Source organism: Solea solea, chromosome 21 (genome assembly GCF_958295425.1).
Source record: "Solea solea chromosome 21, fSolSol10.1, whole genome shotgun sequence".
NCBI classification, from domain to species: domain Eukaryota; kingdom Metazoa; phylum Chordata; class Actinopteri; order Pleuronectiformes; family Soleidae; genus Solea; species Solea solea.
In genome coordinates, this window is record NC_081154.1 from 566178 (window position 1) to 580512 (window position 14335).

General features: G+C 43.0%; 1 protein-coding gene across 3 annotated transcripts in view; it reads right to left on the minus strand.

Moving 5' to 3' along the window:
- Window positions 1–14335, minus strand: part of dnah9 (dynein, axonemal, heavy chain 9) — a 134494-nt gene that overhangs the window by 27824 nt on the left and 92335 nt on the right. For 2 of the 3 annotated variants that reach the window (XM_058621034.1, XM_058621035.1), the window contains 5 exons: window positions 7376–7540; window positions 5666–5806; window positions 4535–4705; window positions 4204–4326; window positions 1414–1607 (listed from right to left, as the gene is read on the minus strand). In XM_058621034.1, the coding sequence (XP_058477017.1) occupies window positions 1414–1607; window positions 4204–4326; window positions 4535–4705; window positions 5666–5806; window positions 7376–7540 (794 nt within the window). Of the gene's footprint in view, window positions 1–1413; window positions 1608–4203; window positions 4327–4534; window positions 4706–5665; window positions 5807–7375; window positions 7541–7918; window positions 8387–14335 lie in introns of those variants that run through there. The other variant, XM_058621037.1, reaches the window with a different exon arrangement.

Here is a 14335-nt window from a genome sequence, read left to right on the forward strand (position 1 = left end):
AGTGTTAGCTTCTCTACACTGGCTCCACCCACAGTTTAGACTCAATTTAAAATCCTCCTCCTCACGTACAAAGCACTTAATGGTCACGCCCCTTCATACCTGAAAGACCTAGTCTTAACTTATCACCCTAACAGACCACTTAGGTCACAAAATACAGGTTTACTTGTGGTTCCCAGAGTCTGTAAGAGCAGAATGGGAGGCGGAGGCTTCAGTTACCAGGCTCCTCCTCTCCTGTGGAACCAGCTTCCAATGACAGTTCGGGAGGCGGAGCCTCTCTCTGTATTTAAAGTTCGACTTCAAACTTTCCTTTTTGATAAAGCTTATAGTTAGAGCTGGTTCAGGGAAACCTGGACCATCTCTTAGTTCTACTGCTATAGAACTAGACTGCTGGGGGATTTTTCCTGTGGTGCACGCACATTCACTCTCTCACACTCAGGGTATGAATATGACTTTTTATATGTCATTAACCTTGTCTCTTTCTCTCCCTAGTTTGTGTCCTTCCTTCCTTCCTTCCTTCCCTCTCTCTCTCTCTCTCTGTATCCTCATCTTGCAGGTTGCAGGATCCAGATCCAGTTTTCGAGGCTATCCATATCATACATATCATCACCATTATTATTGTGCTATAATTAAAAGTCGATATCATTGACTGTATAAACTTGTAACCTGATACAGTTGTTGTGTATCTGCTCCTGGTCTCTCTCTCTCTTCTGTCTCTACCTCATCTCCCTCTTGTCCTTTCTCTCCCCCCTTTCTGTCCCCCACCTCTCCTCTGTCCCCCATTTTCCTTTCACCCCAACCGGTCGAGGCAGATGCTGCACATGTGTGAGTCTGGTTCTGTCAGAGATTTCTTCTTCTGTTAAGAGGAGTTTTTTCTCTCCACTGATGCCTAGTGTTTGCTCATTGTGTGAACTGTTGGGGTTCTCTGCTCTCCTTGATGTTGTCTATGTACAGAGACCTGAGATCATGTATGTTATGATTTGGCGCTTTACAAATAAAATTGAATTGAAAATTGAATTGAATTAAAATATACAGAACAAAGTATCAAAGTCATTTAAGACCACTTTGAACGTGTCAAGTTTCATATAATTGTGTTGTTGCAGGAAGAAGAATTTAAACACCTTTTTTTCTTACCCATCTTGTATTAATGAGTCTCACTGATTGTCTGAGGCACAAAAATAGCTGCAATTACGCCGTAGCTTTGCAGGGACAAACAGCAGCAGCAGCAGCAGCAGCAGCAGCAGCAGCAGCAGCAGCAGCAGCAGCAGCAGCAGCAGCGAGCTCAGGTGCCCTGTCAGCTCGGATTTTCAAGCCAAAGGTTAAAGAGTTTAACCCGTGACCTTTCACCGGCAGAGGTCAGCGCCCTTGTTCACAGATCGCAGAGCAAAATGTCAGGCCAACGCTTCCACCTCTCACCTGATGGCGTACGTCATGCGGTCGGGTCTCAGGGCCCTCATCATGCACAGCTTCTGCAGCGAGGTCTTGTTCTTCCACTCCTGGGGGAATTTCTCTCTCTCCGGACACCCACACTCCACAAATTTCTTCCACAGTTTGGCCGAACCTTCGATGTCTTTGTCCAGGTTTCTAAACTCTTCCATGGATGACAGCGCCTGGTGGTTAAGGGAAGAAAAAACGACTCAGGATCTTTTATAAATTCTGCTTCTGAAAAATGTTGCAATATGCAGCAGAAAGAACTGGTGTCTTTTTGGACATGTTAAAACACCGGACAGGAGCCACACACTCACATAAATAATATTTATTCAAATGGAAACGCTGAGTAAACACCATCCCTCTCATATTGCGGGGGTTTAGGACTGAATGTGCATCCGTTTGCAGAAGCAGTGGGGGTTTATTGTGCGGCTGCAGCTGACAGACACCTTATCTCTCAGCTGAGGAGCGTCACGCAGAGCAGCCTCGAGCAGGTTCACTCCCTGCCGACTGTCTGCAGCAAAGACGTACAAGACTCTATGGAATTAAAAATATCCATGATTTCAGCTCTTCTGGTACTAATTGGTAGCAGTTCCTCACAGGTCAGTACCAAAGTATCAATAAACATCTGGACAAACTTCCAATCATTTTGTTGTTTTCAAACTTCACTTCAGGAGTAGAACAATGCTAGGAATACTTCCCAAATGTCAAAATTCTGAATGTTTCCTAATTATGACAAAGTCGGCACTGATTACTTTTAACGTTGTTTACTTGGCAGGCAACTTGGCTAAATCTAATAAAAACGTTGCTCATTAAAAAAGTAGTTGTGACTAAACGGGGCTAACACTAGCAACTAGCAACAAGCAACATGAGCTTCACCATGAAACTTTTGAACATACTACATGTGGGGCAGAACTTTAGCTAGGCTAACATTTCTGCTGATGCTAACGGAACAGCAGGCAAAACTAGACTAAGATGTAACAACTTGTTATGGTCGAATGTGTAGCTACTTAAGACGCTGTTAGCATCACTTCTAATTAATGCATGTATGTGCTAAATCATCACAGAGATAGGCCTTACGGCGGAGATGTGGCTAGCACTGTTGACTTACAACCAAAAAGACCTGAGTTTGCAACCTGATCCAACCAGAGTTGGAGTTAGCATGTTCTCCCCAAGTATATTATAATAAAGACTTAAAGCTACTTATTGCAGTGAAGACGAGTAGTTTAAAGTAAAGAGCCTGCCCCCTGGTGGTAGGGAAAGAAGGAGGCACCACCACAGACTGAGCTGAAACAATTACTCAATTAATCAATTGATAATCGATTACTAAATTAATCTCAAACTATTTTGATAATCGATCATCGGTTTGAAGCCTTTTTCATGATTAAAACAAGATTTCTGATTGTTTTAGCTTCTTAAATGTGAATATGTTCTGGTTTCTTTGCTCAGATAAAGAAATCATTAAAAGAGAATCATTTTGGTTTGTGGACAAAAAGAATACATTCGAGAACATCATCATTTCTGGGTTTGACAAACACTGATAAATGTTTAATGTTTTCTGACATTTTATGGACCATCGATTACTCGATCTGTAACACTAGAGATACTTGGTAAATTAGAAACACACATACACATAAATCGTAACTAAAAGTTTTGGGAAAATTCAGCAAAAATTTGTTTGGGGGGACCCAAATTAAATCTCCCACGACCCATCTGTGGGTCCCAACCCAGTGTTTGGGAATCCCTGTTATGTTATGACAGCTCAACTCAAACTTAAAGGCAAAACCTTCTTGAGCTGCAGCATTCCAGATATTCTAGCTTTTTTTTTTTTAACAGTAAGAGGAGGTGGAGCAGCGTCGTCCATCTTAATTTACAGTCCACCCTCAACACTTCAGTTCAGTTTGTTTAATGACCACAGACAGTCGGGCAACCTCTCGGCCCCGCGGTGAGAGGAGAACACACGCAGAGCCTCGTGGGATTTCCACTCCCGCTAATATCGTCAAGAAAAGCCAGAGCAATCAGTGGATCTTATCCATCCTTTTAAAGCTTTCCAGATGATTATGTTACCAACTCCAATAAGAAAATCGAGTGACACAATTTGATTAGCAGGCGCTTTAAACATCGGCGGGCGAGGGTTGAGAGCAGTTAGAGGAAAAAAGAAAATCCTTGGAGGGATTTGGGTTAAGTTAACATTCCGGGGGCAGCACCGATTGAAAAATTCATGAGCACACGAGATCGAGGCAAAAAGAGGAAACCGCAGCTACTGCCAGGGTTTGGATTGCTGCTAAACTGATCTGACAGGCGAGGGAACCTCACAGAATTTTGTGTCACCGTCTTAAGAGGAACCGTGGGTTCAGAGAGTTGTACCGCGGATAAAATGAAGCCCGAGGGCGGGGGCATCGCGGAGAATCACACACACTGTCAGACTGGACTGAAGGGGGTGGTGAAACCGAGAGAATGGACTTCAATTACGCTGCCAAACACTGAGATTACATCACGAGCAACAACTACAGCAAAAAACAAGTGCTAAAGTAACATTTCTTTGATATTTCATTCCTGCCTCTTACACCAAACTGGGAGATTTTCACAACATGAATGAAAACGAACCATAATCAACTCACTGTAAGTCATTTAAAAAAATAGTAATAGCAATTGTATTACTAACAAAGAAACCCAAGGTGGAAAATTCTGTTTTATCAAACCAAACATTTGGTACGGGTATGAAAACTCAAAATATATCTAAAGGATTGGGACAGAATTACTTGATCACAGCTGTACCTTGATTCCTCCCCAAGAGTGATGTGAGAGGAAGTCCACAGGTGATGTCACACCTGGTAGGACAGGGTATCTCAGAAGGAAGTCCAGCTCTTCGGGGTTTATTTCTTTATTCATGAGGAGAATCTGGAGACACAAAGAAAACATGGATGTGTTTGAAGGTGTTGTTGCTTTGCAGCACACGCACACACAGACAGAATCCATTTCCTTTCCACTTGATTAGATCCAGACAGGTGCTCTGATCTGCAGGAACATCAGAGCAGGACTCGACTGCCAGCTTGTTCTGGAACAAACCACGCAGGAGATGATACCGCGGTCCTTGTTTTTGTTTTACCTGGAAGGCGAGCTGAGCGATGTACGTGAGCTTGTCACACTCGAACAGGCCTCTGGTGGTGTACTGGAAGACCGAGGACGTGATGCTGTCAATTAGGTTGGACACCCGCTGCTTCAGAGCCTCGTCTGGCTCGGCCTTGGACACCGCCTTCTGGAAGACGACGCTGAACGCCTGAGGACACAAGATACGCGAGACACTGTCACAACACAACGACGTATAAATAAACCATCTAATCTAATTCATCCATAAGTGGATTGTGTTGAGGATTTAATAGCTGTTTTTTTTTATCAATTAAAAAAGACATTTGATATCTAAATCGTGTGACACTGTGGGATGTTCAAATTACACCTTTATTCTCCACAAGATTATATATTGCCAAATAAAAACACATTGACCTACATGTTGCACACAGGAAATTTAAGGGTGAAATCTCATCTTTAAGGATATTTAAGGAGACTTTTAATCAAATCTAAGAGGGTTAGGGTTAGTTATCACCGTCTGGAGTTTCTTACATTGTCTACATGTTTTTGGAAAGTGAAAAGCACCAGAGTAACGTGACTTATTGAGCTTATTGTTCATTTTTATTTCATGTTTTGACTTCACATTCACATTATAGTTGTAATTCATTTCGTCAACTTATCGAGCAGTGCAGCCACAAAGGTTGAATAACGGTTATTCTTCCGACAAATGTTGGTGAAACATCACTAAAGGAAATAGAATAAGTCTCACGCTGCTCTAACCTGGTGTGTGCAGCACACACACACACACACACACACGCACAAACAATTTTCTTATTTCATTCACAGGGTCAGAGGTGTGTAAACTCTGAATGTGTTTTCATTCGATTACGCTGGGAAATAACTGGAGGACGGATCGGCGTCCTGCGGAGTCGCGAGTGATTGCAAACCATATCTCAGGCCCGCCGCCTCCACCGCCGCCGCCACTGCCTTCTCGGCACTCTCTCGCCAGCTGACAATATGAGAGACATTATCCTCTACATAACCACATTAGGGAGCCGCAAACACAATAAGAGCACGACAAAGAGCATAACACAGCGAGCAGAGAGGGGAGGAAGGAGGGGAGGAACAGGAGAGGAAACACGTCTGTCAGGTCAACAGACGGACGGCCTACCTTCAGAGAGAACTGGTACATGGGGTGGATTTTATTGAGGTCGTTCATTATGAAGTACAATAAGGAAGCGCGCGCCGCCGCCGGTCGGTAGTGTTCGCGAGCCTCGTTGATTTTGGCCTCCGTCACCTTGGCTTCCTTCACCTGAGGAAGAGGAGGTGGGACATCAGACACACACACACACACACACATATATACTGTCATACAGACGGAGGATTCATCAGTCAGAACATGACAAATCTGTTTCTGATCGGGAACATGAGGCCCTGAGCGATCATAGAAGAGTGGGTTTGTGCAGCTTTTCATATTAATTTCAAAATGGCCAAAAATGGTGTCAGCTGACTGAAAAGTGACAAAATAAAAAAAATAGTTTCTTAGATTTTTCAGCTTCTTAAAAGTCAATATTTTCCAGTTTCTTTGCTCCATGTAACAAAGAAATCATTAATAAATTGAAGAATGTCATCATTTCCAGGTTTGAGAAACAATGATCAACATTTTCTGACATTTTACATTTAAGTACTCGAGTATCAAGAAAAAACGGTTTCGGTCTCGTCTTGGACACTGTAAACTCAGGTTTTGGTCTCGACTGTCATGTCCAGCTTAGATCTTGCTATTGACTGTGTCTCAGTCCAAGTCTTGGTCTTGTTTTGGTCTCATTACACTTGGGTCCCGCTCTTGACTGCCTTGCCCTGCCCTGGTCTTGCTCTTGACTGAGCCTTGAAAATCAAATCGTGGTCTGGCCTTGATCTTGGTACAATCTGGTCCCTAAAAGTCTTGGTCTCTCCACAGTTAAGTCTTGGTCATGACTCACACTTGCCCTCCCCTGGTCTAGTCTTGGCCTGGTCTTGGTCCTGACCGTGTCTTGCTCTGGTGACTTGGTCACTATAATCGACAGATTAATTGTTTAAGAGAATAATCGTTTGTTGCAGCGCTAACTTAAATTTAAATTGATGAAAAATTGTGCGAAAGCGCAACAACAATTAAAGGCCGTACCAGAAAAGAAAGTATCATAAATTATATTATATTAACATTAAATAAAAGAATAACACTACAATGAAAGTCCAATAATTTAGTAAAACAGCACCTCGTTAATTGACAAATGCACAAAAGACTGCATTGAACAAAATAAACAACATGAATAATAAATGAAGAGATGGAACTGTAACTTTGTGTGAAAACTAAGTAAAATATTAAAAAAACTCACTGTTGTCATCATGCACAAACAACAGAATAACAGCTAAATAAAACAATAAGATAATTAAATGCACTAGAGGGCCCCTCCTGGAGGTCACGTGGGCCCTAAGCAGGCTTCAGAAAGTACTGTGAAATATCAGAGACTGCAGTAAATCTCCTGCAGAGATTATAAGCTGAGCTGACATGAGACGAGTCAATTCAGAGAGAAGGAAAATGTGGCATCGCATTAAATTACAAGTCAAGTAAATACAAGAAAATAAAAGAGAGGATGTACTGAGAATATGAGCGACGTACTGTAGAACCAGTGTAGGCTGGTATCAAGTCAGTGGGTTTTTGTAAAGCAAATCTCCACATTTAAGGCTAAATCAGGAGGTATTGATAAATAATTCCATATTAATCTCAGAATATAATTTAAAGAGAAGTGGACTTCAGCACCGCCTCTGGACTTGGTTTCCTCGTTATTAGATACAGTAAACCACTTTGTAAGATGAAAAAGTAGAGGTTATAAGAAAAGGGGACCTTCTCTTCGATCTCGGCGGCCGTGCGCTTCGTTGTCTCCAGGTTTTCCACCAGTTCCGTGTCACCCAGGAAGTTTCCAGAAGCAGAGGACAAGCGTGAGAGCAGGTTGTCCTCCAGCGTTTTCAGGGTGATCTTGAAGCTGTTCTGCTGCTTCGTCAGGTCGGACTGAGAGACAAGACAGAAAACAACAGAATTTCTAAGCACTGTAAGTTAGTAATGAAGACCTCTTGGTCTTGGTCTTGATCTTGGTACACTCTGGTCTTAGTCATGACCTGTTCTTGTCCTGCCTTAGTCTTGGTCTTGTCTTAGACACTGTAAACTCAGGTTTTGGTCTTGACTCTGGTCATGCTCTGCCGAGATCTTGCGAGAAGACTGTCTCAGTTGCTAAAACTCTTGTTGGTCTAGGTCTTTCTACGGTCTGGTCTTGGTCATGACTCACACTTGCCCTACCCTGGTCTTGCTCTTGACTTGGTCCCTAAAAGTCTTGGTCTTGTCTTGGTCACTGTAAAGTCTAGAATTGGTCTTTATTCAGTCTTGCTTTACCTGGGTCTTGCGATTGACTCTGTCCAACTAGGGTCTCAGTCTTGTCTTGGTCATGACCGTTTGGTCTGTCCCTGTCTTGCTCTCTACTTGTTCCTTAAGGGTCTTGGTGTGACCTTGATCTGGATTGCCTCTGCTCATCTTGATCTTGTTTGGTCTTTAACGCTTGTCGTCAGGATCTTCTCTGGCCTTTTCATAATCTGAGGCAGTGGGAGACCTTCAAGGTGTTGGGTCAATATGACGCCGTGAACACTGAAGGGCATCTCAAAGGCAAAGCTAATCAATATGCTTTGCATCGGCTAACTGGACTCATACAGGAAAACGCTCTGGGCTGGATTAAGCAGCTGCTGTCAGGTTCCCGACATCAAACCTCAGCCGAGCGACCCGAACTCTGACGTGATGAGTCGATTCAAACGAGAAGAAAAGGAGCTTTGATGGTGAAACTACACACACACACACTCAGGTCTGAGCAGCTTTTATTCTTAGGACACTTCATTGACTTCTATTCTTCGACAGCCTGACATTAAAGTATTGTAGATAAACTTAAGTAGTTCCTCAGAAATCAAGTTCCTCCTTATAAGGACCAGGTTTTAGTCTCCATGATGACTACTGGTCCTGACAAGGTCAGTGTTTATGCCAGAAAAAGGTCCTAAAGAGGCAACAAACACATTTTAGACATGACATCATGGGTTTAACGCAGGCACCACATGTTTACTCACACCTCACCGTGTGGATGAGTTCACCGTGACGTCTAATGAAGCCTAAACTCAAACAGTTTTATTTGTGTGTGTGTGTGTGTGTCTTTGTTCTCACTGGAAAATAAATAAATAAATAAAATAAAAAAAGCACAAGTGTCTGTGAGAAAGCTTGACTTTTTTCAAAGGGCATTTGGGAAGAACAAAGTCAACGGGGCAACGGTCACTTTCTCTTTGTTGTTCTTGCGAACGCTTTGTCTTTAATTAAAGTCTCGTCTTCTGGCTCCGTAATGACTTTGTTTTATTGAAGTCTCCTTTAATGAAAGAACTCCCCGACCTTTGAATTGTTGTAATTCCGGGAGAAGGAGGAGGAGGAGGGAGGGGGGCGGGCTGTGTTGTGAGATTTGCCTGCTCCAGTTTTTGGCGGCGACCGATAATACCCGAGGGTACTCCTTTTTTGGCGATCCCTAACAGGCTGCGTGGTAATAACTCTCCGGCACTGCCGTTTAATCAGGTTGCCAGAAAGGTTGCCGGTGGGTAGATGTGTTCCTCGTCTCCGTGGGATAATGTTCCCACGACAAAAGACACACGGTTAACTCAGATCACGCCGGGGAAGAGCAAACAGTCGAAGAGATCACGCCGCTTGATTGCTCTCTTTATGACCGTGTTTCCTGCTGCCGCGACGAGAGCTATTTTACACCATTGTTACGACTAATTGAGCGTCTCCCTTGTTAAGTCCTTCACGTTTGACTTTGTAGATTAAAAAGTTCTCCTCTGACAAAACTGGAGAGGTAAAAAGGAAAAGACATAGGAAGAGGAGAAAGTAGAGAATTCATTTGAGAGGTGGATATTTTGCTCTCGTGACTCAATTGTGACCTTCTATGTAACTGAGGACGAGTGGGAACGCCATCCACACTGAAATATTCCCAGACAGGATCCGGTAATGAGTCACTTTTTAACGATTAGCCGTCCTCTGGCATATTGTACTCGTAATTACCCTCGCTGGGGGAAAAACAAACAATTAACCCGTCAGCAGAAGCCTCTAATTGGAATAAAATTGAGATCACATCTATCATTCAATCAGGCGAAATGATGACGGAGTGTGTGATGGAGACCGCTCTGTTAAAGGGACAATGCAGGGTACGGTGGCTGAACGATTATGAATCACTATCTACACATTTACACATAAATAACGTAAAATGATGTTGTCTCCAGTGACCCATCTGTGGGTCCCGACCCAGTCTTTGAACACCCCTGGTCTAAAGAAATCCTTTTCACATAACCAGTTAGTTAATAACGAACCCTAACTTTAGCTTAAATCTTGGTCCTACACTTTAATCAGTTCCTAGAAATGAAATGAGGATCTGTCTCATTTAGGACCAAGTTTTGGTCTCCATGAGGACTAGAGGTCCTGACGAGGTCAGTGTTTATGCAAAAAAAAAGGCAACAACACACACATACAGGGGTTTGTGTGGCTATTTTGATTTAAATAAAGCTAAATTTAATGTGTTCTTTACAACGTTTGCACACAAAACTTCAGTAAATTCTGATAATTTGTTTGGGGGGGGGGGGGGGCTCCAGTGACCCATGTGCGGGTCCCAACCTGGTCTTTGAACACCCCTGGTCTAAGGAAAGCCTTATCACATAACCCTAACTTTAACCATAGCCACAATTTAAATGTTAATAACCTACAGCTAATGTGAGCAGCCCATTTTAGCTACATTAGCTCCGCAGGTTAGCGCCCAGTTAGCCTCGGAGGCTAAGCACAGTCAGGCTTGGTCTCATTTAAAAGCTTTAAATGTATCTTGCTGTTTCACAACTTTTTCTGACTCAAAACTGAAGTTTTGAAAACTGCTCACTCTCCCACACCAAAGTCCATAGAGAAAATCAGTGTTTTTTTTGGCTCAGAGGAGTCACAGCAGCTCCTCTGCTGCTAGTGTTTGGTACGTTGTGTGCAAATCCAGTTAAATCCAGACAAGGTGTTTTAGGAACGTGGAATCACAAAGTAACACATACAAAAGTTGCTGACAGATGCGGCGGTGGATCAACAACTCCTGTGTGCTGTGATGTAAAATCGCTCTTTTCTCTATGGACTTTGGTGCAGGGAGGAAAAGAGAGTTCTCAAACCTTCTGCAAGATAAAGACATTGTAGAATTTATTGGAGGAGTCTTTTGTTAAGTGGATTTAAAGCGAAACTTTGCAAGTCTGGTCACTTCTCCAGTGACGGAGCTCCCCCTACAGTTTTGCTGTTTGTTTGTGATTAGCACCTGTCTGGTGCCTCTGTTTTCACCTGGGGAGGCGCTATAGAGCCCTTGAGCAAACGCATTGGGTCCTGGAACTATGCCAACGTCGCATTTTCGCCAGACCTGACCTCTGTGCAAAGTTTCAAGTGTTAACCCCCTCAAGGAGGATAACAATAGGTTTCGGCCCCTGTCAACCGTGGCTCGGGGCCCTAATAACAAACCATGTTAGTTATGTTTCCCACAACTATCCCTTTAAGGTGCTTTGGGAGGTCGGGGGGTAAAATGTGTGCTTGAACAAACTCACAGAAAGCACACACAGAGGGATTGTGGGTAGTTATTATGGTAAAAAGGTGCAACTTGACATTTTAAACTCCTCACTGTGTCTTTTTCTTCCTCGCTCTCTCTCGCTCTCTCTCACCCGGTCGCCATCTCACGACTTTGACGTCGAGGATAAACTCATTAAAAGATGATGATTCCGCTGAGTCGCTCCACCAATACAAACAGGTGCAGCCAATTTGTGCGCGCGTCCCCGCTATCAGTCTGCTGATTGTTATCAATCCCCGCGGCTGTTTACCCGACAACAAAAAGCCATTCAGCGCTTCACTCTTTGTGGGGCTGCGTGTGTTTGATCGGAGGGTGAACGCAGCGGCGCCCGCGGCCACGCACCTTCAACTCACACTGTTAATTAAAATGATAAGCGAGAACCAGATCTTGTTTTTTCTCTTCCCCCTCACACCCTTCGATCTCAGTGAAATGCTAATTAAACAAGCTTCATTAAATCACATTTCACTTCTCCTCCATCGCACTGAGCTGAGGAGACGTTAGATGTAAAATTACTTTCGCTCTCTCTTCCTCCTCTTTTAAAAATGCAAATTTGTCCGTGCATTAAAGTCGACAGGTTTGAATAAAACTCTTGCCTACAGCGGCCTGAACATGGACTTAATATAAAAATGGACAAACTACTAAAATAAACTCTGGATTAATGCAAAACTGAACTCTTTTGGTGTCACTTTAACAATAAAATAGTTTTAACACTATTTCACTCTTTTAGTGTTACTATAATAGTAAAAGTTTATTGGAATCTGTGTGGTTTGTGTGATTCTGAGAATTAAGTCGGAATTTTGAGATTAAAGTCAGAATTTTAAAGTAAGAAAGTTCCGAATTCTGAGATCAAAGTTAGAATTCCGAGATTAAAGTCAGAACTCAAAAGTCAGAGTCGGAATTTGAAGACTAAAATCAGAAAGTCGGGGTTCTCCAGAAAACAGCGTTGTGATGGTAGGATCCTGTGATCTGACGTGATTTTCGTCACGTTTAAAGTGAACCATGTGAGCGTCTAATTGCTGCGGTACAGCAGCGACCGCCGCTCCATTCGATTTTCCACAAACGTCTGACATGAAAGGAGCAGATCGTGGACGTCATTAAAGGAGCCGCCGGAGCTCCTGCTTGATTGCAAAACATTTACATTCACGGCGAGGACCAAGGCTTGTGTGGATGTATGATATGGTGACGATCTGCTGCTCATTACTCCTCCTTCAGAAGAAGTAGAGACGTGGAGGACGCTGCAGCAGCCGGTCATTAACTCTGACCGCCGGTGACAGCCGGTGTTGATCAAAGAGAGAAAACAACAGTCGAGGGTTCATGGTTCATGGGTTCGGATGAAAACAAAGGCGGTCGTTTAAATGAAGAGAAATAACAAGGTAAAGGGTCGTCGAGTGCCTCGTATTTGCCTCTCCCTTTGATTTTTGAAGACAAAACGAGTCTGGCAGAGCGCTAAAAACATTCAATAATAATAATGAGAAAATGAAAATAATGATAACTCCCTCCAGGATTTTATCAAGACACAATTACTGAACTCCTGCAGCTCGGTGATAAATGGAGCCGTGTCACAGGAACAGGACCCAGGGTGACGACGGTGACTCTCTGTCAAAGTGTTAGTGCTTCACAGTTAATGACTTTTCTTTCTTTGACTCAGGATGACTGGATAATTGCACGTGTGGTTGATTCTTCCGTGTCTTTCAAACATAAATACTTTGATCTGTCTTTTTGTCAGAGAAATTGGAAAATACAGAGTTCATAAATCCCGAGAAACACATTTACAGCATGTTACGTGCAGCATTTAGAAGCTTTCATGGTTATTACATAACGTCAGGAGTGGTTTAGACTACTTTATAACCTCCCTCACAGATGGGTCATGTGGGATTTTTCTGGGGCCCCCAAAAGCAAATTTTCTCACACGATTTACGTGTATATGTTTAAAAGTTTTAAATCATTTTCTATTAGGGTTTACGGATAAATAACTTGCTCATGATAATTTGCCTTTTTTAAAAACTGGGAGTGAACATTTCCCCTTTAATATGTCCCCCTTATCTTTACAAGTCATTATTAGTACTTAAATTTAAGCACAAATCTGCACCGCTGAAGAGGAAGAAGAAGAAATAATTACGGTCACAGCGTGTCAACGCTCCTGCGAGAGGCAGCGTCAAACTTATTAAATCAAAGCTCACGCGGTGGCGGCGGCGGCAACAATGAACAGAGTGTGAAGTCGGCGCCGGTGACAGAAGATTGATCCCAGCATTTACATTAAATTGTCTCAGTGATATCACTGCAGCTGCAGCCATGTGCAGGTGTCTCTAATTTGGGGAGGGTGGGGGTGTTGAACTCGCAACATCTCCCAGAAGATAAATGAGAAGAGAGTGATGTGGAAAACAAGCCTGAACTATTTTGATTATCGCTCATTAGGTTTAAGTGGATTTTTTTCAGTTTCTTAAATGTGAATATTTTCCGGGTTTCTTTGCTCCACATGAAAGAGAAATCATTAAAACTGAATTCTATTGCAATCTCTTCAACAAGAAACTCAAAATTAACGTGAAAATATGTAATATAATTGCATTTAAAGCTAAACTTTTGTTGATTTTTTGATGATTAAATAATTACTACACTTCTGAAAACAGGCTCTGACAAACTAAAACTATCAGACACATGAGTCTCTTTGTGTTTTTTCAGTATTGTTTGTGTTATAGCTGCACGCTGCACACAGGAAGTGATTTGCGGGAAACAGCGACAGTGACCATGCGAGGTTAGACGACTCCAAAAACAAAGAAGTGGCCACAGTGAATTCTACAGCTCATAGACACTTCTCGTCTCCGCCCACCCCTGCTCTGCAGCTGCATACACACAAATGCTCCCTTTGCTTTAAATCCCCTCATAATTCCACAGAAGACGGGAACTCTCTGCACAAACTCTCAAACTCTCCCAGAGAGTTTGGTAAAAACTAAACCCTGTAATTATCTCAACTCCCAATGAGTTTGTTATTAATCAAAGGTGCCAGCTGATTGGTCTGCAATCAAAGCGACCGCGTCGCGCGTGTGATGTTTAAAGACCGACGGTGTTTTCCAGGTAGACGGATAATGACGAGCAGCAGCAGCAGCAGCAGCAGCAGCAGCAGCAGCAGCAGCAGCAGCAGCAGCAGCAGCAGCAGCAGC